This window comes from Gymnoscopelus microlampas, assembly GCF_963454915.1.
Source record: "Gymnoscopelus microlampas genome assembly, chromosome: 12".
NCBI classification, from domain to species: domain Eukaryota; kingdom Metazoa; phylum Chordata; class Actinopteri; order Myctophiformes; family Myctophidae; genus Gymnoscopelus; species Gymnoscopelus microlampas.
Window position 1 is genome coordinate 36,639,205 of NC_139949.1, and position 26,153 is coordinate 36,665,357.

General features: G+C 42.1%; 2 protein-coding genes across 4 annotated transcripts in view; one reads left to right on the forward strand and one right to left on the reverse strand.

Annotated features, from left to right (window-relative positions):
- The first annotated feature begins 224 nt into the window (after positions 1–224).
- LOC311056931 (prolyl 4-hydroxylase subunit alpha-2-like) overlaps positions 225–26,153 on the forward strand; it is a 35,671-nt gene continuing 9,742 nt past the window's right edge. For all 3 annotated transcript variants that reach the window (XR_014601932.1, XM_084073783.1, XM_084073782.1), the window contains exons 1-8: positions 225–363; positions 11,912–12,014; positions 13,235–13,331; positions 14,744–14,895; positions 17,884–18,021; positions 19,287–19,526; positions 24,680–24,876; positions 25,413–25,589. Coding sequence is in view for 2 of the 3 variants with exons in the window: in XM_084073783.1 (XP_083929909.1) it covers positions 11,930–12,014; positions 13,235–13,331; positions 14,744–14,895; positions 17,884–18,021; positions 19,287–19,526; positions 24,680–24,876; positions 25,413–25,589 (1,086 nt within the window). In the remaining variant the exon portion in view is untranslated. The remainder of the gene's footprint in view (positions 364–11,911; positions 12,015–13,234; positions 13,332–14,743; positions 14,896–17,883; positions 18,022–19,286; positions 19,527–24,679; positions 24,877–25,412; positions 25,590–26,153) is intronic.
- Positions 21,616–24,654, reverse strand: LOC311056932 (serine/threonine-protein phosphatase 2A regulatory subunit B'' subunit gamma-like). Its single transcript, XM_084073784.1, has one exon. It carries the CDS (start codon positions 23,943–23,945, stop codon positions 22,557–22,559), a length of 1,389 nt encoding a protein of 462 aa, XP_083929910.1. The 5' UTR covers positions 23,946–24,654; the 3' UTR covers positions 21,616–22,556.

Sequence of the window (26,153 nt, forward strand, 5' to 3'; positions counted from 1 at the left end):
AAAGTTACAGCAAATATAGGCAGCTGACAAAAGATTAACTTTAACTATACCAGAATACATAAAGAGAGCAGGTGGCCTACATTTTCTAACTATTGGTAATGGTAACCACATACCAGAATGTCCAATGTCCATGTAGGCCTACTGTATTTTTCCAGGATGAACTGCAGTAGGCAGCTATGGAATGTCGCTGCGCATCTATTAGAGGAACTGGGTGATTCTCGACTAACATAAGAGGAGGTTCTGTACGTGGCAGGGGGAGAGAGTCTTCTATTCCTTTAACCCCAAGAAAGGGAAAGGAGCAGACTATATTTTCGGACAGCATTTAAGGTGTGAAGTGAATCGTTCTAAAACAAGAAAATAAAGGTAAGTCTGGACTGTCATGGCACCATTTAACAGTAGTACGTCAGAAGTGGCCGCATGCTGAGCTGTTGTCGTCCAAAGTCCAAACATGCTGGGAAGGTTGTCAATATCAACAAGGTCTACATAGTGTAGGTAGCTGAGGTGTTGATGATTAGTAGAGAGATTGTGGCTTTATTGTGGAAAATATGAACGGTAAACACGAGATTATAGCGGTGCTCCCGTCATTGTGATTGAATATTATTGCTCGCTCGTCACAACGTATCGTATTGTCCAGGTAGATTGGTTACATTGTAACGCCGCGAAAAGGGAAAGTTTTGAAAGTATGACTGAACTTTGCAACGGTGCGTCCTTTAACGATTTACATGCAGCATTGGATAGTAACTAAGTACATATACTCAAGTACTTAAGTACAATGTTGAGGTATTCTTTACTTTACTGAAGTATTTCCAATTTTCTGTGCTTTTACTTCTACTCCACTATCTCAGAGGCAAATATTCTACTTTTTACTTCACTACCATTATTTGAAAACTCTACCAGTTGTTGTTGATTAAGATATTATTATTACGAAACATACATTAACCTAGCTACTTTCAGCCCTATATATTTCGGCTATTTGAAAATAGCCGATCTACAAACTCACAGCCCGTGTCAAAGCGTTGTGAGCTTGTATATCTGCTATTTTAAGAAGATTTTCATTCATTTTGAGAACTTGAAATGGGACATAATGCATTTTACTCAAGTAAACTAGACTAGATTAGACTAGTCTAGACTATTTCTGCTAGGAATCATTGACCAGATCGCTCCTCCTTTTCAGTTGATTCTAGAAACTAAAGTCCTAAATTCCACTACTTCTAGAAGCGTCTGTCTGTCTTGGGCTGACGTCACTGTGAAAGTTAACTGGAAGACTCGCCCCAAAACACGCTCGCCCCAATTGTTTTCGTGGACCAGCGGTTCTTATATTTGTTTTACTGAGGAGGATAAGGTTAGAAATAAGTTTAGGGTTAGGCATTGTTTGACTGAGGTTAAGTTAAGGAATAAGGTTAGGTTATGGAACCATTTTACTGGGGTTACGTTTAGGAATAAGATTACGTTTTACGTTTTAGGCATAGTTTACTGAGGTTACGTTTAGGAATACCACATGAATACCGCAGGGTTTGCCCCGGGGTGACTGTGTTTTGGGGCGACCGTTTTGGCATTATGTGAAAGCAATTGTAGTCCAGATGGGGATAAACTGACCAGATGTGGACTCGGATAATATATAGATCTATATAGAGTCTATATAGATCTATATATTATCCGAGTCCACATCTATATTATAGACCCTCGTCTTGGTGTTGTTTTTGGGCATTTTATAACATTTTGAAAACACTTTATTTTCTTCATAATGAGTAGTACTAATACGTGTACATTCATTCATTCATACTTTCTTTCATTTTTTTCCTTGGGGTCATACCAGAAGGGAAGTGTAGTAGGCTAGTGTTTTCTCGTTGACTTCAGCACTCAGCAGGGTGCATGTTTGCCCTTTATTTCTTATCATGTCCAACACAAAGCTATTCATCACTAATATGTACAGTAGTTTTACAATACTCTAAATAGACTTCATACCAAGTTTCATTAGTGTTTTAAAAAGAATAAAGTGCAGGTATACTCATTCCTTCTGATGGAGTTGTCAGAGTAGCACATAGTTTTGAAGGCTTTATTGATACTTGGTGTCATAGAAGCCTATACAAAGAAAGATAGAAGACTTAAGAGCGTTCATCTGTGGCACACAGTTGGGGTGCATGGCGATAGCTAAGTGGGTAGAGAGACTGTCTGTCTGGTAACCAAATGAAAGTCACCGGTTTAGCCTCCCGGCTCACCCACACACTGTGTGTGTGTGTGTGTGTGTGTGTGTGTGTGTGTGTGTGTGTGTGTGTGTGTGCCGAAGTGTCCCTGAGCAAGACACATAACCCCTAACTAACAGCCCCACCACTCCCAAGCGCACATTATGATCATCTGAGCAGCCATCACCTGGGTGAAACTGAAATAGAATCCCCCCGCTGGAATAACCACTTTTTTTCCAGCTGTCCTCTATAGTGCAATTCTTCCATGATTTGTGTCTAGTACAATAGCTTTAAGCACAGGCTGACAAAACACTGGCCTATATTTCCAGTAAATGGGAGGCAAATGAATAGAGACAGCAGTGGTTGCCCTTCAGGGCAGGTGGCATGTGTTCTCAGTAGTGGCTGGTCTGAGATGTTCCATTCCTGATACCCATTCCAATACTTGAACATCGGTCAAAAATAAATACATAATTCTGTGTGTGTGTGTGTGTGTGTGTGTGTGTGTGTGTGTGTGTGTGTGTGTGTGTGTGTGTGTGTGTGTGTGTGTGTGTGTGTGTGTGTGTGTGTGTGTGTGTGTGTGTGTGTGTGTGTGTGTGTGTGTGTGTGTGTGTGTGTGTGTGTGTGTGTTGTCATTGTTGTATGGGTTGGTTCAGGTTTGTCTCTTGTCCTCAATAAATATTTTGGCACTGAAGCTATGAGTGTGCGGCTACTTTGTTGTGAGTATTTTACCGTTGGTCAGACAGCACCTCAAAAGGACTGGCACCCGTTATATTGGATCAGTGCATAGATTAGCGTCCTCACCGATTCTCAATCCAGCATTCGAGCCTGCATCGGAGGCATTTCTAATACTGGTATTGGAACAACTCTAGAATTCAGGTCAGGTGACAGTTCTCACCAGTGATTGGACTTAAGCATAGGTTGCAGGTGTTCTCAGCATTGGTTGGACGTCAGGACACGTTGCAGGTGTTCTCACCATTGGTTGGACGTCAGGGAAGGTGTTCTCAGCAGTGATTGGACTTCAGGGGCCGGTGTCAGGTTTTCTTTTCTCAGAAGTGATTGGACTTGAATGATTTCTCAGCAGTGATTGGGCTTCTGGGCAGATGTTCTCTGCAGTGATTGGACTTCAGGGTATTCTCTGCAGTGATTGGACTTGAGGGAACATGGCAGGTGTTCACAGAATGACACATTTCTGTTTCTCTTTTAGAGCTGTCAAATTACCCACTACATGTAAATAACTGTAAATTCCTCTCCTTTTTCTATGTATCCATGGTCTACCCTTTTGCAGAAATACAAATATAGCTCAATTTGGTCATGTTTATCAATTCATTCCTTTTGTCTTGCATGCGCCTAAAGTGTTCCCGTTGACACAGCATCAAAGGCTTTTGATGGTCTGTCTGTGCAGCACATGTGTTGCACATGCATATACAGTACATGTGCACCAGTAGTTTAGGTGGTACGTACTGTGTGTGTACGTGACTGTGCGCACATGCTTGTGTAAGCTAAGGCATGTGTGTTAAGAGCCAGAGACCTTGCCTGTCTGTGTCTCCTCATGTTAAAGAAATGGCCTGAAATAACTAAATACCCACCTTGTGGTTATTAATGTCTTTAAAACATGCTGGATGAAGCATGGCTAGCAGCTCTGTGCAAGATGACTAACAGCCAGTGATGCAACCACAATCTGCCTGCCACGTCAAAACTCCACACGGACAGAATCACTTGTTACCCCCCTAGACCAAGGACACATCTCCTAAAAATCACAGTTATTTAGAATACGTACTCACAAGATGGAACGCCTTCGCCTTCTATAATTATATTTGCAAAAATAAGTTGCCATTAAAACGTGTCTGAAACAATAGCTCATAGCTGACCGTAGGAACTGGACTTCATCGACCATAACCTTGTTAACAGTTTAGCTTTCAATGTATTCATATTATCTTTCACATTCTTGTGTGTCTGTCATCATGTTAATGTACCTTTTAATATGTCTTATTGCAAAAGGATTTTCAGCTTTCAAGGCACCTGCAAAAAAAAACTCCTGTTTCAGTTGGAATACCACTTACATTCAAAATTCTGTTCAATTCATACCTGCAACTTAAACATGTTGTTTTATGAACTACAAGTGATTCCCACAATTCTTGATTGAAAACAAATATGTTAAAGATATGAACCCCTTGCCATGCTAAGGCTTACGGTGTGTTACTGTATGTTTCTCCCTGGGAATGTAGAGTTAGCAGGCTACCAGCCAAAATATGTAAAAAATGCTGTTTAGAGCAGAGAGTGAAGGTACAGGACCCCAGAGGTGAGGGGGGGGGGGGGGGGGGTGAACTGGTGAACTGGTACCTGTGAACTGGTAGAAATTACAAATATCACAGAACAAGGGTTTAAGTTATTTAAGATTATTTTTCCAGCTCAATAAAATATAACTTAGGTTAAAAAAGTCCACCTTTCTCAGCTTTCACTAGGGTATAGCTTCCAGCAACATTGTGCCCCATGGTACTGTGACTTCAATAACTATCGCCATGTCTTAACAGAAGTGTGAATGAAGGATTACTTTTTATTCACACAGGAAGTCAGTTAATAGCCTAAATAAGGGACATTTTCTCTGATGGTAATAAATATAAAGTTTCCGCTCGTTGAAAATGAAGGCATTGCTGTAAGCATTTTGCCATGTGGCTTAGGCTATGAGTCTGCAAATGGCTCATATTTTTCTAATCAGATTGGACCCAGGCAGTCCCATATTTATATCAAAGCGATCCAATCTTATATTAATGACTTTTGAAGAGACACAGCATGTGGGGTGAGTTATTTATGTAGAAACAGTTCTATTGCCGACACTTGCCTCATAATTACTTATGCGTGTTGTACTGGAGCTATTTAAAATAAATAGTTTTCATGTTGAGAACATAAGTCAACCTGTTTATGACACATGAACTGTGCAGGAACAAAAATGTCCCAACACGTTTTGTAGCTTAGGGGTGTGTGTAGGTGTGTCAGATTTTATATTACAGTAGGAAATTGAGGTCAAACGGGTAGAATAACAAGCACAGCAAATAATCAGATTAAATGCTACATTCACTTCCAAAACTGTGGACTTAAACAGTTTAAAAAAAAATAGTTGCCATTACCCCAGACTTGAATTTAGCATAACATTCCGTTACTGGATGCAATGCACTGCACTGTATAACCTAAAACACTTTTTTTAAAACAACTTAATCGGATGGCTCTGACAGAGTCTTTTGACTCCCGTTGGCTTGGAGCAGTGGGGTCTTTACTATCCAGATACCCCCTGTCCACTGGGTTCGGCCGAACCGAGCAACAGGCAACCGACCGTTGCAGCTGGTGGAGATTAAACCTGCTGAGTAATCTTTTCCTGTGTTCTTAAGCAGAAAACTTGGGCTTAATGCTTCCCAGAATAAACCGTTACCGCTAACCGTGGGTCTTCATGGCAGTATGGCACGGCAAGGGATTATGGTAGGTTGGTTTTCTGCTGTCCCACCCATGTCCTTAATTAGGGTCTGGTCTACACGGCAGGGAGATGGGCAGAAGACTTAATTATAGAGAGTAAGAAAAGACCACTGAAAACACTGGGCCTGGATTCACTTTTATAGAAAGGTTGTGATCCGTTTTTTTGGAGAGCTGAATAAAATAACGTGGGCGATGTGGTAAAACCATCATTATTTCCTTTTGTAAAGGGCTCATTACTTTCAGGGGAGCACACATTGAAAAATGTTTTGAAATTAGTCACCATTAGCCATCTGCTATATTGGTCATGGACTTGTGGTGCTAGGCAAGCATCAGTACTTCAGAAATGGTTGTGAAACGGCCCTCTATCCAGGAATGTAATGCAAGAAGAAAGCCTGCAACAACAATCAGGGCTGTATTTCTATTGTTGATGCTACAGATGGGTCATTAATGTCCAAGGGAGAGGTTTGGCCTTCCTGTACTTAATGATGGTTAATGAACAATATGGCAAGTAATTCAAGAACAACTGGAAAAAGTGCTCTACGGAGCACACGTCTCCGCCAGGTGAGGTAGGATTGTGGGCCAGCAATGTTCGGAATTTGGCAAATCGGACGGATCTGTCTTGATCACATGGCTATAGAGATAATGAATACCGATTTGCGTGATGTTTGTACGCAATACATTTGTAGGAGTAATATATAAAAACATATTTTTGGGGGCAAAACTCGGCCTCCTGGTGGCGCTATAATAGGCCAATGTTAAAAGGTTGGCATTTGTTTCTCAACGTAGTGCGACTGTGCGTTCAAAGTTTCACCGCAATCGGACGCTGCGTTCATGATTTGCAGCACTTTGTTCAAAACGGGCCACTCCTGCAAACTTTAGATGTCAATCTTAGCCAATCAGGATTCCAGGATGGAGTATGAGAAATCAGACAGATCCGTCTTGATCACATGACTATAGAGATCATGTGTACCAATTAGCGTGAAATTTGGATACAATCTGAAGGAGTAATATTAAAAAAAATGTTTTACATAAGCCTCCTGGTGGCACTATAAAAGGCAGATGTGAAAAATGCAGGGCAAAGGTTTTCCCTTGGCCTCTAGGGAGTGAGCATACAAAGTTTTACACAGATCGGTACAGTTTTACCATAATTGTCTCCGGCCTGGCGGAGACAATTATGGTGGTATTTACATAGTTCTGTCCATTGTGTGTTCTTTCACTTATAGTATGACAGTGACGGAACTTGAATTGCACAAGTGTAGAGCATATTCACTGTGTGAGATATAGAGCCCGACTGATTGATGAAAATGGACTCTTTAGGAATGTGAGAGTCAGAGGAAGTGATAGTTTTGATTGATGGAGCACTTTATTGAAAATGAATCCAAAAGGATAAAAGCACAAAAAAGCCTGAAGGCTTGTTTCCATCGTGGTCCTTATTGGGGAAGGGATAAGACCATAGACTACTGGAAAACCCCTCTCTTTCCTCAAAAAGAAAAAAAAGAGGGTTAGGGTTTTGGGTGGTAGGTCTTGGTATGTATGGGATGGAAAGGTTTGAATTCACACTGACTTTCTATAACTTGTAAGGCCATTTAACATCCATATGCCGTTGTAGGTAAAGGCTATTTGGGTTACTAGTCTGGTCCTCTCCGCAATGCTGCTGTGTGAAATCAGAACAGTGATACATTTAATGCTGCACCAAGTCAAACTGGAAAAAATTACCCTTGTTTTGAGTAAATTCAATTGCTATTTCATACCGTACAAGCACACATACGTACACATGCTAGTAGGCATGAACCTGTTGAACTTGGGGTCAGGGAGGACCTCGCCACTCGCCACTAAGGAAACTATGCTCCTGTCATGTTGTGATTCATCTGTAAATTGCCGGGTAAGTTATATAAATGGAGGAACTCTCCACCGCAACTAATATATTCTTATGTTTTAATATTTAACCACTTAACTGTAAGCCCCAACAGTATATTTGGCTCCATTCTGTTCCATTCTGTTCTGTGTCCTTAATGCATTCCATTCGGCTCCATTCTGTTCTTACAGGCCACACAAGATGGAGATAGGGCTACGTGTTGGACTCTACTTGTACTGTTTACCACAACTGTCTCTATCTCATCTTCCTCCCCTCCCTGTGGACACAGATTACACTACGACCCATGATGGGTATCTGCCTCTTTGAAGCCTATCACTGTGTCTCCATGTTCTCTTAACAGACCGTTAGCAGATAACATGTATTGTCAGAACCAACTAAGTGGATTCCTTGGAGAGGTTCCCATTCTCGTTTAATAGCCCATCTCACAGTATGTTTGGTTTATAGAAAGTCAGGTGATGTTTTGTCAGCAGCTGTCACATAAATCATATCTAATTCTTTCCCAACTCGAGCAAAGCCTTGACTGTATCATTACCGTAATAACAGATGTTTGGTGTGATGTGTGTGCGTGTGTGTGTGCTTAAGACGAGCAGTAGTAAGCAGCAATCATTGAGGAATGATGCGGTAAAACATAGTTGGATTTAGAGACACTGTAGTGAAAGTCAAGGAATGCTGTTTCACACCTAAATCCACAATGATTTCTGTCACAGGAGTTGTTTTTCTCTTTTCCATCTTGATGGCAAGGACACATAACTGCTCCAAGGATAGCCAAGTGAAATCTAGTTAACATTGGGGATGCAACTATCGGTTATCTCCTTAGTGATTATACCATCAATTACTTATTCAATCAATTGAATAATCGAGAAGAGCGCTATTTAGAGATTAATTTCGTTTTAATAGTGAATCGACACGTTCGTTTTTTTTTTAGTATCGCTTAATTGATTAATACCGGGAAAGCATCTGTGTGTCATTTTAGATTTTAGCGTTGGCTGTTCAAAAATAGCAGATATACAAGCTCACAGCGCGTCACTTAGTGCCGCGCTGCGACCTTGTACATCTGCTATTTTTGAACAAGTGAATTTTTGAAAAAGTGTGAGAACTACTGATTTAGAAAGCATTTGTAGAATGCTTCGGCCTCAGGTCTTAATAGGTTAGTTGATTCATCTCATTAACCACTTTGAAAGTCTTTCATTTAAATGAGTTTGTGGAGATGTTCAGTCCTTCCTCCAGATATTATAAGCTTTACTCGCTGCCATTGTGAATGCAGCATCACTCCCCTCCCCTCTTCCAATGTTACAATACATTTTTTTAAACCCTTTTGTTCATTTGGATTTTAATTTACTCAAAAATAATAGACATTGTTTTGTATTAATGGTCAGAAATGATAGGAAAACACATAGATCTCTGTCAAATAATGTAACCGGCATGTTGCTCCTGTTGTGCATAGTACTGACATACATGTCATGTAGTCCAGTGTTTCTCACACTTTTTAATGTCAAGGACCCCCAAATTGATGTGCATTTGCCCACGGACTCCCATTTAAAAAGATTTTGTGATTGTAAATTATTTCCCCAATTATTCCATTGTTCACAATTCTTCAAATAATTTCAAAAATAACAGATCTACAAGCTCACAATGACGGCAATGAACGTATGTGAGTGAATCCATGCCATCAGTCCGGCCAATGCCAGGCCAGGTTAGTTGAAATGTTGCAGCTGGTGTTGGCGACACTAGGAGGCTCTAGGCACTGTGGGTTGCCACCGGGCCTGGCTCCTGCTTCGTCTGAGAAGTCGGGGATTTTCTGTGCGTTTGGTCGTCTTTGCTGCAGGGCACATCTCACTCTGCCTTGATGGATTAGACCCTCCCTGCGGGTTTCACCGCAGCCTGTAGCTTTTGGTTCTTCCTCACGGAAGAAGTGGTTTGGGCTGCCAACCCTCTAAAGCACGGGTCGCCGTCTCTCCGGCCGTCCTCTGTCTCTCCAGATGTCACCACACTCTTCGTGGTCGTCACCCAGTCTCTTCCTGGTTGTCACTGGTACTCCCGCTCCCAGAGTTTTCAGTTTATACTTAGTTGCATGCTGTTGTTGCATGCTGTAAATAGCAGATATACAAGCCCACAACGTGTCACGAATGTGACGCGTTGTGAGCTTGTAGATTTGCTATTTACTGAGCCCGACAGTAGTGGCACGCAACTAAGTATAAATGAGGCTTTACTGGAGAAGGTGGAGGAAGTGCAGTACTTTGTTTTCTTAACCAAATTTGGGAAAGAGATGAGTCACTTCCCATACTTTCTTTCTCTGCCTCTTCTGTAACATTTGGACTCTTGACCCCATCGGACCTCAGAGATTTTTTTTTATCTGAAACACATTTTTCTATTGTGAGGACATTTTAAAATAACACTCACTTCTCAATGGTGCTGGAAAAGGGAAAAAGATCATTTTTTTACATACATGTAGGCTACTAGTACGATAGGATTCAGGTAAGAAATTGGCGAAGTTGCGCTTCAGAATTCTACCTTTGTCAGATCCTTTCATTCTTCTGTAGAAGGTGAACTGAGGTTTTGTGGAAGAAAAACGATGCAGCCGTTGCTCTGGTCGGAAAAGTTCAATTAATCTTATGATAACAGTTGAGGAAGAACAGATGGATCCTTGTGGTCTAAGAGTGTTGAATAGCTGCCATGTGATGATTTCACTGTCTATGTCTGCTATTTATGGAGCTCTTGTCATTGTGAAAACCCATTATTTATGCAGCCAGTATCAGCCAGTAATAGTACTTTTTCGCACTAGAAAACATGATTTGAGAGACCGAGAGCTGGTCCAGGCAACGTGGCAACATTTGTATTGCACTCTTGATGGCGTATTAGCTCTAATAAATGTTGCATTAAATCAAAGAACACTGGACTGCACTCCAATTAATATTTTATGTGCTGCCACATAAACATGTTTGTGCTCCCTCAAAAAAGGCTGTATAACATAATGAAACATTCATTGTGAATCGGATCTGACCTAATTTAGCCAATTAAGTTATCAAAGGATCAATAGAGAAACTAGTAAACTAAACTCTTTAGGGCTGAACAAGTAATCAAAAAAATAATTAATCAATTACGATGTTAATTCCCTACCTTTCTGCATGTTAAGCTCTGTTTAGAAGTTTTGTGGTTATACTGTAAAAAACGGTAAACACAAATGAACCCTAAAAACTACTGGATCGCAATAATGATCTGAATAATCACAATAAGATATTTTCCCCAAATCATTCATCCATAAAACTCTCTTTAGAAGGATGTGGCTTGTAAGTTTCTTGTGGGTAAGCTTCAGGGTTCATACGTACTATATTTCTGAACGGCCAATGTCAGCGTTATATTTAGTCACGGCATTAGTCATCATGACTACTTTTAATCCAACGGCCATGTGGATGTCAGATGTCAACCAGAGCAGAGACAAGAGAGGAGGAGGATTCACCAGGTTGAAAGAGGTTAACACTCCAGAGATTTTACAGTGTTAAAGGAAGGAAAGACAGGACAATGACATAAAAATACCACCACATGAGCTTGTGATACTATGAAGCATCATACAACCACAGTCACTGTGCCACAGTGACAGTGCACACCCACAGTGGTGCTCATTAAACTAGTCTGTCAAAAAAAATTGACAGGCTAGTTTGTGATTCTCCCTCATTCTCACAATGCATTTGTCTCCCGCCTCCCAGGTTTGGCAGCGAAGACATTGTCCCCTCTTTGTTCTTTTTCTGTAACAATCGGAGCATTGAGGTTATTGAGACAAAGTGTCAGTCTCAGTCCACTAATGACCCATTTAGATGGAGCTCAGTGGAAACTATGAAACATGCCATGTCTTTACAAGGTCTGTTAATTCCGCGAGGAAATGCATCATCATCCAGAAGCTTGCCTGTTTAGGATTTTGAAGTGTGGTTGTATGATTGAATTAGTAGTATAGTATGTGACATCAGCAGTAGCCTGCTAGACAAATTAAAGTGTGCGTCAAAAGCCATACGACTATAATATGGAACAATTTCCAACCATCAGGCCGAACAAGCGCTGAGCCCTGTTGTCAAGAGAGTATAACGTACCTACGGCTATACCACCTGAGGCTCTTTGCTGCATGTTATCCCCCCTCTCTTCCCGTCTCTCACTCCCTCGCTCTCTCACTGTCACTATTGGAAATAAAGCATAAATGCTGCAAATAATAATAATGAATGTATTAATTATTGTTATCTGAATTTGTTGTTTTAAATTTGTAATAACTCAAAAAAAATATATATACTATTAAACACACTGTCTTATGATCCTCTCACAGTCCTGTATACTGACGTTCATTCATTCTGGAAGGAGTGTTGTCCTTTGTGGCCTCATGTGGCTGTGTCTGTAATTACAGGTGATCACAGGAAGCAGAATGAGGAGGTTCTTGTCTCTCATCTCCTGGGCAGTGCTCTGCTGCTGCAGCTGGACTGTACAGGCGGATGTCTTCACCTCCATAGGTAGGCCTCCGTATTCTCCAAGACGTTCAGTGTGTAGGATATTGCCAATAATCTGCTTTGAAAAAATGACTTTAAACCAAATGGTAAGCTACTGAATGAATGCCCAGTTCTGTTCTGCAGAATGTGTGACACAAAAAGGATATTTACAGCAGAGGAGAAGTCTGAACTTACTGTCCTTTGTTGACCAGACTGAGGTTTCAGAGGGAGGACCTGTCTGGACTCAAAACCAAAGAACCCTGTAGAATGTGAACTTGGTGCTGTCTGCTCTCTGTAGCCTTCACAGAAAAAAATAAAATAAAACGTATTTGTAGAGCACCATCATAACGAGTTTCATTGCCTTTTATGTTTATTTTATTTTATGTCTTAATAAGTCCTGCTGTAGAACCAACACTGTCCAGTTGCACAATCGTCTCTTTTAGTACAAGTATCACACAAGCAACAGCAGCCTGCCTCCTGTTGGCTGACACTATAATAGCATTGGGTTTCCCCCCGTTTGGCTACGGCACTGCAGTATCTGTGTGTAAAAGAACACAACGCTGTGTGATTGGGCTTTCTCCGTGGTGACCAGTGTTTCCATAGTATTGTTTACACCACTACTACGTCAGCAGTAACCTACTCTTCTCGCTTCAAAGGCTCAAGACTAGTAGCACCTCCAGTGAGATTCTTTCTTGCAGTGAAATACTATACAGTCTGTACCAAGAGGTTTAGAACAGAACGTTGTTACTCAAAGAGAATCTTCGGTATGGAAATGTTCACACCTATAAATAACATTTATGGGCCTTGATGGTACCAAAGGAATGAGCCACTGCCACATGAAGCATTCTCTCAGAACTATCACGGTCAATAAATTCTCTCACTTGTTGGATTATGAACACTATGAACAGTGAACATGCAGCTTTCAACTGATGCTTTAATCCAGAGCAATTTAAATTGGACAGAAACCCCAATGTGGTTTTGTGATCCGTACATGATACTCTAGCTTTAATACTCGGTTCTATTATGACAGATCTGTCATTATGTTAATGGCATATTTTGTCTTTAAATGATTCCATATCACATGTGGTTTATACCTCTATTATGACAAAATAATAAACTAACAAACCAGAACACATACCTTAACCATTTTTTAGATGAGTTTATCTTTAGTGTCATATTGGTCACACTGTACTAATTTCCCCCTCGGTCTTTGTGCAACTGTCCCCTGTCTCTCCCTCTCTCAGGCCAGATGACAGATCTGATCTTCACAGAGAAAGAGCTGGTTAAGTCTCTGAAGGAGTACATAAAAGCTGAGGAGTCCAAGCTTGCTGCCGTCAAGAGGTACTGTACAAACTCTTAACAGCCATGCCCCCCGTGGGCTTCCCTCTAAACTACATTCACTTTCACCCTCTTAAGAGAGTGTCACTGTACTCAGAACCAGGGCTCCTAAACAATCAGAACGAGGCGGCAGTGGATCAAGAGGTAGAGTGGCCGGTTCCCGGTTCTATCCCCCGCTCCTCCTGGCTTAGTGTTGAAGTGTCCTTGAGCAAGACACGTAACACCTAACTCCACCTGATCAGCAGGTTGGTGCCTTCCATGGTTGCCTCCACTGTCGGTGTGTGTATACTGTAGGTGAATATAATGCAGGCACTATATATGCAGCACCATTTACCATTTTATTTACCTTTATAAACTCCAGTGACGATTCAGTTTTGTTTTTACAGCTTGGCTTTTAAAATAAACTAAAGGGTTTGCTCTGAAACTAACTAATAAAAAGAGACAACTAGGAAACCACAAGGCCGTGGAAAACATTTCCAGAAAGACAGATCACTGTTTAATTTTAATTGAACATTGTTCGCCTTGTAGTCTTTGTCCATACAGAGATGGTTCGCTTCTCTGCTCGCTACGTTCAATTACTGATGTCAGTTGGGCCACATACAACTCCATTTGTCTCCAGACTGCTGCATTGGTTGTGCAGCAGTAAAAACAGTAACAATACGAGATCAAACACCCTAGAGAATTAAATACTGCACAACATAATAAAAAGTTAAAACATAGAGTACATGTAAAAACACATGCTCTTATGCTTTGTTTTTATTTGATAACATTTATGTTGTGTTTTATTTTTAAATGTTATTGCAGAAGATGACCTATTTTGTCAGCCAGTGCTGACAAAGAAACTTTAACAGTCTGGAGTCACTGTCAATGTTTATATCAATGCAGAACTATGGTATGCAAACCAAGACAATTATTCATCAGCATGCAAGGTTATTAATTAATAACATTCTGTACAAAAAAGAAAGAAAATGGAAAAGTTAGTCTGGAGCCCTGCTCTGAACACCACATTTTTGATTCCAACTTCATTTATCTGCCTGTCCCTCGCTCGAGAGTGACAATGTTTTTTTTTCTCCCATCAAAGATCCTCTCAGTCCCTCTGTCGAAGATGTTTTTTAATAGAAGTGTTAAGTCACAGCTAAAAGAGAATCAGCATGGTTATCACGCACATGAATACACCTGAAAGTAATGAATGTCCCACTTAATTGTTTTAGCTTTCTTGTTCTCTTTCCATGCCCCCTCCCCCTTTTTACATCTGTTTCTAGTTGCTGTTGATTATTTCGTTTTTCCTAATAATTGAGCAAAGTACATTATATTTTGACATACATAAAAAATTAAACTATTATTCAGTCATTATAAGCTGAGACAACTGATATAAGCATAGCATCAGACTAATTCAGACGTGTCCTGTCTCTCAGCTGGGCCAACAAACTGGACACCCTGACCAGAGTGTCCACCTCAGACCCAGAGGGCTTCCTGGGACATCCTGTCAACGCCTACAAGCTGATGAAGAGACTCAACACAGAGTGGGCTGAACTGGAGACCCTGGTTCTCCAGGACCCTTCTGACGGTACTGAAAACAGGAATCGAGTGTGGTTTATGTATTACTATCCCTTGTGTCGAGTCGCTCCTCTGTGTCTCTGCTCCAGTTGGTCCAAAACGGTCACATATTCACACAGTACACCAGTTCTGGCCACTCTTCTGTGGTTACCCATATACTGTAGAATTAATCTCTCAAAACAGATTCGAGCTCTTTTTTCACTCTGAATTATTGTGTCCCCTGGTCACCATCAGACTGCTTTGCTGGTGAACCAGAACCTCCCATTCTCTGGAACCATGGTCCCTTAGTTCTAAAAATGCAGAGTCAGTGGAGTTAGATAAAATGCAGAGTCAGTGGATAGTTTTCATAGTTAAAAACTCACTTGTTCCATAACGACTTTGTGATGTGTGTTTGCCTTCTGTGCAGTTTGTTTTTAATATTGTTTGTATGCAATGTTTTTCATTGTATAACACCATGTAACTTTGTTTTGAATAGGACTTTATAATAGTAATACCCCTCAAATGTTTCAGTGGACATTTTTCTGGTCCCCATGAGGGAACGGGTTATTTTTATGGTTAAGAAAGATGTTTTGTGTTGGGTTACAATAATATGAAAAGATTCAAGTTGGTGTTAGGATTATGCATTCATGGGGGGTTTAGGGTGAGGACTTAAGGTTAGGGTTAGTTCTAGACATAGAGATTTTAGATTTGACTAGGTTTGGCCAGCCTGAGTTATACTGCATTGTACGATGATGTCGAAGGGTGAAAACAGCCGTAGAACTTGTATTTTGGCTATACTTGAGAAGCGGTGCACTGAATGACCTGGTGACTTAAGATGATGCATCAATGTTGTCAGTTACTTGGAAGTTGGAGGTCAAGAAATTCCACAGAAAAGGGAGTTCGAATCTCAAGAGGGGGTCTGTATCGGATTGCCCGGTTGAGTCATCATTAGTAAGAAATGTGCACATATAATTGCATGTGTCTGCATGCTCACTCATAAGTTACAAATCAGTATATCAGTTAACATCAGTTTAAAATGGAGGGTGGGACAAAGTCAGAAAAGGGATTATGGGTAACCGATGAGCTCTGGACCACTAGCATATTTCAGTTAATGTCTGTTAAGTTAAGGGCTTCATATAATTTGTTGCATAGTATCACGCAACAAACACATTTCTTTATATTACTCCTACAGATTTCATCCAAACATCACGCAAATTGGTACTTATTATCTCTATAGTCATGCAACGCAACAAAATGCCTCAAATCCTGAACGCAGTGTCCGATTGTCGTGAAACATTCCTAGCTCACAATAAGCTACCTGCCCTAGCAGAGACCTGTGCTCCGAGGAGCACATTTTTCTAGTTTAATGTAAAGCTTTTTCCTACACACCACGCCTAGTAATTCAAATATTTTGGACCATTGGTTGAGAAACAGTGTTATAAAGCATCAGGAGTATTTAGGAGTTCTTATCTATAATTATACAGTGTTACTTATAAGCAGATTATAATGCATTTATGTTTAAATGCATTATAAACATGGAATGCAAGTGTTACCAAAAAACTAATCTTCGCCCATATCCCCATCTGAACTGGTCCCCAGGCGGATTCTTAGTCAGGGTTTTGGACCCTGGTTCACAATCAGTTGAAAACCCCTGCCTTACATAACAATGGCAGTATTTGTGATTAGGAAATAGTTGTTAAAGGTTGACCACATTGTGGGTTAAATTTCTTTCAAAGCAATTGGGCTGGGTATTGTGTGTGTGTGTGTGTGTGTGTGTGTGTGTGTGTGTGTGTGTGTGTGTGTGTGTGTGTGTGTGTGTGTGTGTGTGTGTGTGTGTGTGTGTGTGTGTGTGTGTGTGTGTGTGTGTGTGTGTGTGTGTGTGTGTGTGTGTGTGTGATTCGTGATTCCAAGCACCACCCATATTAAAGATAAAGAGCACAAGCTGTCATCTCAAATGCAGCTGTTTTTGTAAAAGCATTAGCCTATGCTGTAAATTATCTGTCTGTGTACATTAGTATTACTGAGACGCAACAGTGGTAAACTGTGTGTGTGTGTGTGTGGGAGTGCGTGCGTGCGTGGTAGTGATACAGTGCATTTGACAGGAAGTGTGTGTCTAAGTGAAATAATAGTCCAGCTGTGTTTGCAGTCCTACCTATACATGTGCACACAAGTTGGCGTCCTTATCAGTTGCCAGCACCTTACACAGCAGTGAGTGAGTGAGCGAGCATGCGCACGTGCGTGCGTGCTTCAGTAAGCTCAAGGTTTTATCGCTTCAAGCAATGCATGTGCACAATGTAACTGTGAGATTGTAAAGGTAAAAGGACCCAAATGGATACCTACAGGTACATTTTTATTTACATTGTGTCACATGCTGGTTTGTACAATATGTGTGTGAGATTGATTGATTGATTGAATACTTTATTAGTCAGAAATGTAAACAGCACACAGTCTGTGCAGTACAGTCATTAAGGCTAAAAGGATAACTCAAAATAGTCCTGAGGACGTTATTCCATTGTGGTCCTATGTCCTTTGAGAGACAGAGAGTCAACGTGTGTGTGTGTGTGTGTGTGTGTGTGTGTGTGTGTGTGTGTGTGTGTGTGTGTGTGTGTGTGTGTGTGTGTGTGTGTGTGTGTGTGTGTGTGTGTGTGTGTGTGTGTGTGTGTGTGTGTGTGTGTGTGTGTGTGTGTGTGTGTGTGTGTGTGTGTGTGTGTGTGTGTGTGTGTGTGTGTGCGTGCGTGTGCGTGACCTAGCAACATCTGTGGAGTGTAGATTGGATCTAAGAGGAATGTGGAGGAGTCCTCCTGTGGAAATGTTTCTAGGTTGGCCTATCTGTTAGTATTAGTCACTGGTGGTCCATCAGACTGAACTAAACATGCATCCTCTCCTGTCTCATAAACAGCAAAGAATAGCTTAATAATTGATTTTATTTGTCTTTCTTTCTTTCTTTTGTCTCTTTATTTCTTTCTTGTAAGCAAATGTAGTACCTATCACATGTCTTTATCTATTTGTGTCCCTCCAGGTTTTATCTCCAACATGTCTGCACACAAGCAGTACTTCCCAGATGAGGAGGATGAGAAAGGTGCAGCCAAGGCACTCATGCGACTCCAGGACACGTACAAACTGGACTCGGAGACCTTCTCCAAGGGAAAGCTGCCAGGTATGTCCCTGGGTGTGCCCTGGACACTGTCCAGCAGTGTGTTTTGATTTTGTGCTAGAGAGTATGCGTTGTGTGTGCATATGAAAGAAAAAGTGTGAATGACATATTGACATACTGTATTTTTCTACAAATCCTAACCTGCCCACGATCTACCTTCTAAGCAAAGTAGAGCGAACGAAATGTCAGCTTTGTGTCTTTGTTTTCCTAACTTATGCTGGCCAACAAAACGGTGACCTGGTTTCATACCAGGGGGGTGGATTATACTGATACTGAGCTGTGTTTTTTCAAGTGTAACACACACACACACACACACACACACACACACACACACACACACACACACACACACACACACACACACACACACACACACACACACACACACACACACACAGGGGGGGCCTTCAAGAATGGCCAATTATTGTAAAGCGATACAGAAAGTTTGAATGGTGTAAAAAGCTGTCATTCAATCCTCAAACAAGCCTGTATTGTTCCGTAGCTGCAACAAAAACGGGATATTGTTGCAAAAAGCTTTTTTTCTTCTTCTCAGAGTCAAATAGCACCCCACATAATCTCAGGATGTTACAATGCCGTATCACCATAATGTCAGTTATTTCATCAAAAGCATCCGCCTGTTCAAATCCTCGTGTTGCCAATGGCTGCAGCAGGGGTGTGGATCTACTGTATGAGGAATGGCATGTTCCTCCACATGCGTTTTGTCCTCCCAGTGAAACACCTCACTCAGGTGAAAAGAAACGGCAGGTGATGTCACGTGCCTCGGAGGCGACATGCTTGTCAATACCATCCCTGAAACTAACCAGCGGGGCTTTGTAGTAACAGGTCTACGCGTGTGTGAGGAGATATTTGGCAGCTAGCATAAAATGACTATATTGGGAGAAAAGGGTTAAATAAAAAAACAAAAAGCATCAATTTAGTTGTTCCTTCTTTTTTCCGCTCAAGGTTTTTTTCTGAAGAGTTTATCCTGTCCTTTGCGAGTCAAAGGACAGGCGGTGTAATTTAGTTTACTGTTAAATGTGGGCCTATAAATCCTTTTGAGACTGTAGGGCTCCAGATAACTTTTGGTTGCACTTCTGCGCGTAATCTTTTCATTTAGGTGCACCCAAAATTTTAGGTCATTATGTATAATATGAAACAAAAATGTCACACTTGACACATTTATGGTTACATGTGACCATTCTGACCAATGAGCCTCGAAGACTATATACAAATAGAGTTTTGAGTTGAGTTTGTCTTTGGTGCCACAGGCGTCCACTCCAACGTCTTCCTGACGTCAGATGACTGCTTCTCCATGGGCAGGACTGCATACAACGACGGCGACTACTACCACTCGGTGCTGTGGTTCCAACAGGCGCTGCGGCAGCTCGATGAGGGCGAGGAGGGTACGGCATCCAAGGCCGACACACTCGACTACCTCAGCTACTCCGTCTACCAGATGGAGGACCTGCCCAGGGCCATAGAGCTCACCCGCCGCCTTGTGGCCATAGGTAGGCCAGAGAAATATGGGGGGCCAGACAGTCTGCGCCTGTCTTTCATGTGTTTCTAATTAGAGTGTTAATAATTGACTGCTGTCTGTTGTCACCCTCACTCACCAATTCTTTCCCATCTCTGTCTCTCGGGATACGGGTCTCCTCTCTCCCTCTTTCCAGCTATCACTCTTTCTCTTTTTCCCTGTTCCTTTCTTATTTGAATCCCATCCTGGTCCACTGAGGACAAATGTTCCTTTTCTGCAAGGACCTTCTGTGCACTCATACAGACAGGTGTACAGGTTGACCACATTCCACTGGCACAGATGGCAGTGAAATGTCAACACTAACATAATATACTTGAAGGAAGAATAATTAAAGGAACAATAAATAAATATAGTACGTGGTATATGTACTAACCTCAATAATTTAACCACATTAACCCTGCCGCCCCTAATTTGGGTACTGTATGTCGTTATAGCCGAACATTCTCAAAAACTGCCGAGGCCAAACCCTTAATTTATACACGTCATATGCTGTTGTTGCACAGTGAAACCAGATCTGTTGTGTTGTGAGCTTGCAGATCGGCTATTTTCTTTTTTGGTTTGACGTGTCAGGCTTTTAATTGTTTAAAAGAGCCGTATGAGAGCCAAATTAGTCTGCTCTTAGAAACGGACTCCCGGAAACGAGCTTGAATGCCCATCACCAGCCTACAGTATGTGGCAGTTCTTGGACTTCCTCACTTGGTCTCTCTTCCATCTCTCTCCCTTTCACGCTGTCGCTTCCTTTTTGCCACTGCAGCCGTGTGTTTGGTTTGCCACAGAAGCAGGGTGTAGTCCATCCAGGGAAAGTGCCTGTGGTTTCTGGCTGCTATTTTAGTCACAGCAACAGAAGGACATGTTGACAGGCACAGGCCGTCTTCACATGGCTGTGGTGTCCCCGTTTACAATGAATCGCCGCCTACAAATACTAGTCGCGTTAAATGGACCAAGGAGGCAGCGCTGACTCCCGCATGCTTCGAGCCACAACAACCTGTCCTGTTTAAGTGATAAAAAAGGAAAAGATGCCTTTTAAAGCAATTGATTGGATAATTTGGACACATTTACGGTATCATTATAGTGGTAAAGGTGGGGTAATGTTCAGTCTCCCTTTCCATCCCTTAACATTTATCTATGGCAGTAAAAGTGCCCATGGAGGGAAGTGTTTAAATCTCAACTGCAGCAGTGGAGCTGCTCAGTGGCCTGAAGGGAACGCCTGTGGTCGTACTGGGCAGCTCCCAGGTGTGTAACTGTGTGATTTTGGGGCTTGTAGTTGACGCCAAAACTGTCTGTCTTGTTCAGTTTTGCTGGGGGGGGGAAAGGAAAAGAAGGTGTACGTACTCCTGTGAACATTCCATGGGTAATTGAAGCTTTAGTAAACAACAGTAACCATGCAACCCTATGTTATTTTCTTTTGTTTGATGTTTCTGATTCTGGGTGTAACCGTCACTGGTCTGACTCCTCTGTGATGAGATGATAGTAGGACAGAGTTTAAACTTCTGTCCCACTTTGACGCTTTTGAGCATTACAAAGGCATTACTTACACTGAGTGCTTTTGTGGTTCCTGTAATTTTAGTACTAGAGGCAGCTTTGTTAACAGGTGAAAATGACTGGGTACCCTACCACTTTGTGTTTCCTTTGTCTAGTGAGGATTTAATACAGGCCTGTTCCATCCCATGACCAGAAGAGGGCATTATTTTTCCATCATTTAATAGCATTGTTTTGCTTACCCCCAACAGAGAATAGAACAGATACATATTTCACATGTTTAGTTTTTATATTTTAATAGTAGGGTCCCGTAGTTTCAGTAGGGTCCCATGCACATTTGTAATGTCCACAATGATCCTACAATGACACACTCTCCCTTTAACAACAGCTTCTAATCACAGAACTAACCACCACTACTACATGTACTTTATATTTGTCTGTTATTATTTCCTTTCCCTATTATTATTATGATTATAATGATTATTATTATGATTATTAATATTACCAGTCTACTCGGTAACAATGCAAGTTGGGAATGCATGCCCCAGCCTCTTATGCAATACCCATTGTACTCATTGCTGTCTGTCTGTCTGTCTGTCTGTCCCTTTTATGCCCATATTTTGATTGATTGATCATTTTATTTTCGTGTCGTGCACACAAAGTGCCCAGCCCTCATGTGTTCATAACACCATAAACACAATTACAGCATGTTTGTTATTACATTCCAAAATATTATAACTCATTATGTAACTCATCATGGTGTTCATAACACCATAAACACAATTACAGCATGTTTGTTATTACATTCCAAAATAGTATAACTCAGACATATACAGAGTGTTCTTCTGTCTTCTCTCCCAAAATTTGATACAACAAAAACTCCTTTCCTAAAACATACCTTTCATAATCATCTAATTCAAAGAAATCAACACAAATGGAGGACATCCATCCACCCATCTACAACCGCTTATTCGGGTTAACTCTCTGCTGGCAACATTTCCCAGCAGAGAGTGCCAGACTTCCCTTTCACAGGCAACATTATCTTTATCCTGGGGGATCCCGAGGAGTTCCGAGGCCAGCGTGGAGATCATCTGATCCTTGGTCTGCCTCGTGGCCTCCTCCCAGTGGGACATACCCAGAGGACCTACAAGCATCCATACTAGATGCCTGAACCACCTCAACTGACTACTTTATATGCCAAGGCAGCGGGTCTACTCCGAGTCTCTCCCGAGTGACAGAAACTCTCACCCTATCCCTAAGCCACCTGTCTGAGAAAGCTAATTTCAGCCGCTTGTATCCACAGTCGTATTCTCTCGCTCTTTACCCACACTTAATGACCTTAAAAATACAAATAAAAACTCTTTTGTCATCAATCATATATAGGGCAATAAAACAAAAAGTGAATCTCATTCTCAACTTCACTCAGTTCATAAAACAAACTCTCTCTTCCTCTGGGGTGGCATTAAACCTACTGGTCTCTCTAACTGTCACTATTTGGGGGTGGGCAGATACCTCTCAGTCATCTTTAGGTGTCGTCGATGTCGCCGGTAACGTTGCTGTCACTGTCACCGGTGACCAGCACCTCTCTGTTCTCATAGGCCCAGAAGCCGCTGAGGTCGATAAGCATGCTGCAGACCGTGTCGCCCAGGCAACTCTTCACTAGGTCCTGGAGGGTGATCTTGAAGGGGTCCTTGGGCTTCACCATGTCAAAGATCTCATCCTTGACATCCTGGAAGGAGACAGGCTCCTGTCTGTGGATTTTCATTTGTTCCTGGATGGCCCTGAAGAAGTAGTTGAGAGAGAAGACATTAAGGTATCCCTGGTTCTCCACGTCCAGCAGTTTGAAGATGTACTGTAACGCTGCGGGCTCCTTCCTGTTCTCCAACGCCAGGACGAAGTCTAGATACGTCTTGTAGTCCATTTCCCCGTCGTAGGTGAGGCATTCCTGGAACACTCTGTCCAGGAAGACTGGGGTGAGAGTGCCAGTCCCGTAGCGAGACAGCTCCTCTTTACTCAGCATGCCGTTGCGGTTGTTATCTAGGTTCAGATATTGACCATAGACTCCGAGAGCTGAAGGAGCTGAGAACCAGTTGGACTCTTGACTCTCTTTCGAAAGTTCCTCGTCTCTCAGCTCGAAAAGATCATCCAGAAAACCACAGGCCAAGATGTCCAGGATCCTGATCTTCCCTCTGCGGAGGGGGTCCAGGAAGAAAAGGAACTTGCGGACGGCGGTGCAGACATAGAAAGAGTAGAAGGACTTCTCCAGACCATCCAACTGCGACAGAGTGGGGATCAGCTCTAGAATATAGTTCTCTAAATCAGATTCTCTTAGGTAGCCCTGTCCTGCCTCGTCATACAAACTCAGACCTATCCTGATCTTATTCAACCACACTTTCCTCATGACGTAAGTGAAGAACTGCATGACAGAGATTCGGCCGTAAGGGTCACTGTGGAACAGCTTGCTATAGACTTTGGCTGTGAAGAATTGTTTGCATTTGGGCCCGGCCGTCTCCTCCACTTTCAGGAAGGCCTCATAGCTGATCATGGCCTCCTCTCCAGTCAGCGGGGGCACCTGATGCTTATCCAACAGGAACCACAGGTTCTGTAGCTCCTCATTGTCTAGCAGCTCTCTACCCTTCCTCTGCAAAAACATAGTTCTTGACTCCTCTCTCAGCTTCTGCAGCACAATCTCATCCACTGCTGGCAACCTGTAATGGAAGCGAGGGATGTTCTTGTAAGAGCTGTTGTCTCTGTTGCTTCCTCCCCTCCATTCAGAGTGGAACTTGGTGAATAAATCTGTCTCTTCTGCCTTTTTCTCCTCTTCGCTTCTCTCGTCTTCTTTGGAGTTGGCTAATCTCCTTTTTAAAACATCTGACCACCAGTTGGACAGATGATCCTGTTTATCTTGTTCCATCCTCGCTCTGAACTATCGTCAGTAAGTTTTTCATCAAAGAATACATAATGTCAAAATTGCCCATATATGGAGATCTGTATCTGTCTGACTGGCTGCCTTTGCCTCTTTTTAAGGTAATTTCATTCAGATAACTCACTATTAATTAATAACTATATAATAATGAAATATAAATACAAGTGTGAATATTATATTTGATCCTAACTGGCGTTCAGGTTATGCTATACATGACTTCCTGTTCAGCACATTATAATCCAACCATTTAAAAGCAAGGAGATATACAGTATTCATGCATTACAACCCCCAAGGGAAAACCGAAGCTTTAGGGAAAGAAGAGCCTACTGGTGGTGCTAGGATGGTGGTGGGAGTAAACAAATCGCATGCAACGCTCAGAAGCACTGACAGTAAGAGGAAGTACAATGAATGAGGTGAGCTTAAATAGACTGCCAATTTGTTCAGCTGCTTGCCACATCACACACATAGTGCTGCCCAATGTGTAAACCTCTCGAGTGTATCTGCCTGAACTAGCTTGCAGGCTACGCATCATAGACGGAGATAAATAAATCTGTCCTATCCTTTTATGCCCATATGAAGCCCTGATGTCATCAAAATATGCCCATACTACTGTATATGGGCCCATAAATGGGCATAGACGAATGCCTATCTGAACGACTATCTGCACACAATCTTCTCTGTAACATGTGACAGTAAACACCCTTGAATCTTGAACCTTCCAGACGCCAACCACGAGAGGGCCGGAAGCAACCTGCGCTACTTTGAGAAACTGCTGTCCAAGCAGCTGCTGGAGCTGAACCAGGCCGAGGAACCGGCCTCTGAGGAGCCCATCCAGCTGGACACCTACGCCCGACCCAGAGACCACCTCCCCGAGAGAGAGACCTACGAAGCCCTCTGCAGGGGGGAAGGGGTCAAACTGGTGAGCCGCTGGAAAGAGTGACCCTCCCAATAGACGAATCCACAGAGCGCTCCCCTGGCGCAATCATAACTGCGGTGTCAGAATGCACACCGCAGCAGGGGTCTGACACCGCAGCACTGTGGATTCGTCCATAGGGTTGCAACTGTTAATCGAACTAATCGATTAAATCAATTTTAAAAATAATCGATAATTGATTTTAGTAGAAGAACTTTTTAATATTATCTATTTTGGGCATGTCATTTATAGGCGAATATTTTCAAAATAATTCAAAAATTTAAAAAAATATAGCAACACTTTGCAAAGAAAGCTCACAACACGTCGTGCCATGATGACACATTATGAGTTTGTAGATCTGCTATTTGCACTATTTTTGCTGTTGTACAACAAAGTGGTTTAAGTGGTTAAAGTGGTTAAACAATTCATTGATATATTAAAAAAATAACATTAGAACACGCTTATTGTGTGCAACATTCTGTGTAAACTCTGCATGGTAAAAGTAAGTACCATACAGATAAAGTTTTACATTACCCCTACAGACCACTGCCAGACGCAGCCGCCTGCACTGCCGTTACCATGACGGCAACAGGAACCCTCGTCTGCTGCTGAAGCCCATGAAGGAGGAGGATGAGTGGGACAGCCCTCACATCGTACGGTACCTGGAGGCCCTGTCTCACCAAGAGATCGAGAAGATCAAGGAGCTGGCCAAACCCAAGGTAGGAGAGAGGAAGTCATAAATATTATTTATAGTCTGGTAGTATAACGCGAAAGGCACTATTTGTTAGAGGCTTGAAAATGATATAGAGCAGAAAGTGCACACACACACGCACGCGCGCGTGTGCACACACACACACACACACACACACACACACACACACACACACACACACACACACACACACACACACACACACACACACACACACACACACACACACACACACACACAGACACACAAACTCCTGCTCTCAGACTGCCAACGGGCAAGACGGGACAAGAGGAAATTCAGAGCTTAGTTGACATGAGTGCTTTAAGATTTCTGGCCAAATAGTTGATACACACACTTTACATTTAAGGAATGTGTGCTTGTAGGGACAGAGATGGCCCTGAAGGAACACCCTGTGACCTAATGTCACCTTTCCTGTGACCTAATGTCACCTTCTGACTGCCAGGCTGAACATTACACCTTTATGGTGGGCTCAAGAGAGTTTGTGGATGTTTGTACTTGTAAATGGTACCCAGCTAAAAGTGTGATGGTTAGAAATCTCTCTGTAAATTCC

Bases quoted from the DNA above. Each gene is read 5' to 3' on its own strand.
- LOC311056932 (XM_084073784.1), bottom strand. From the start codon at position 23,945: ATGGAACAAGATAAACAGGATCATCTGTCCAACTGGTGGTCAGATGTT.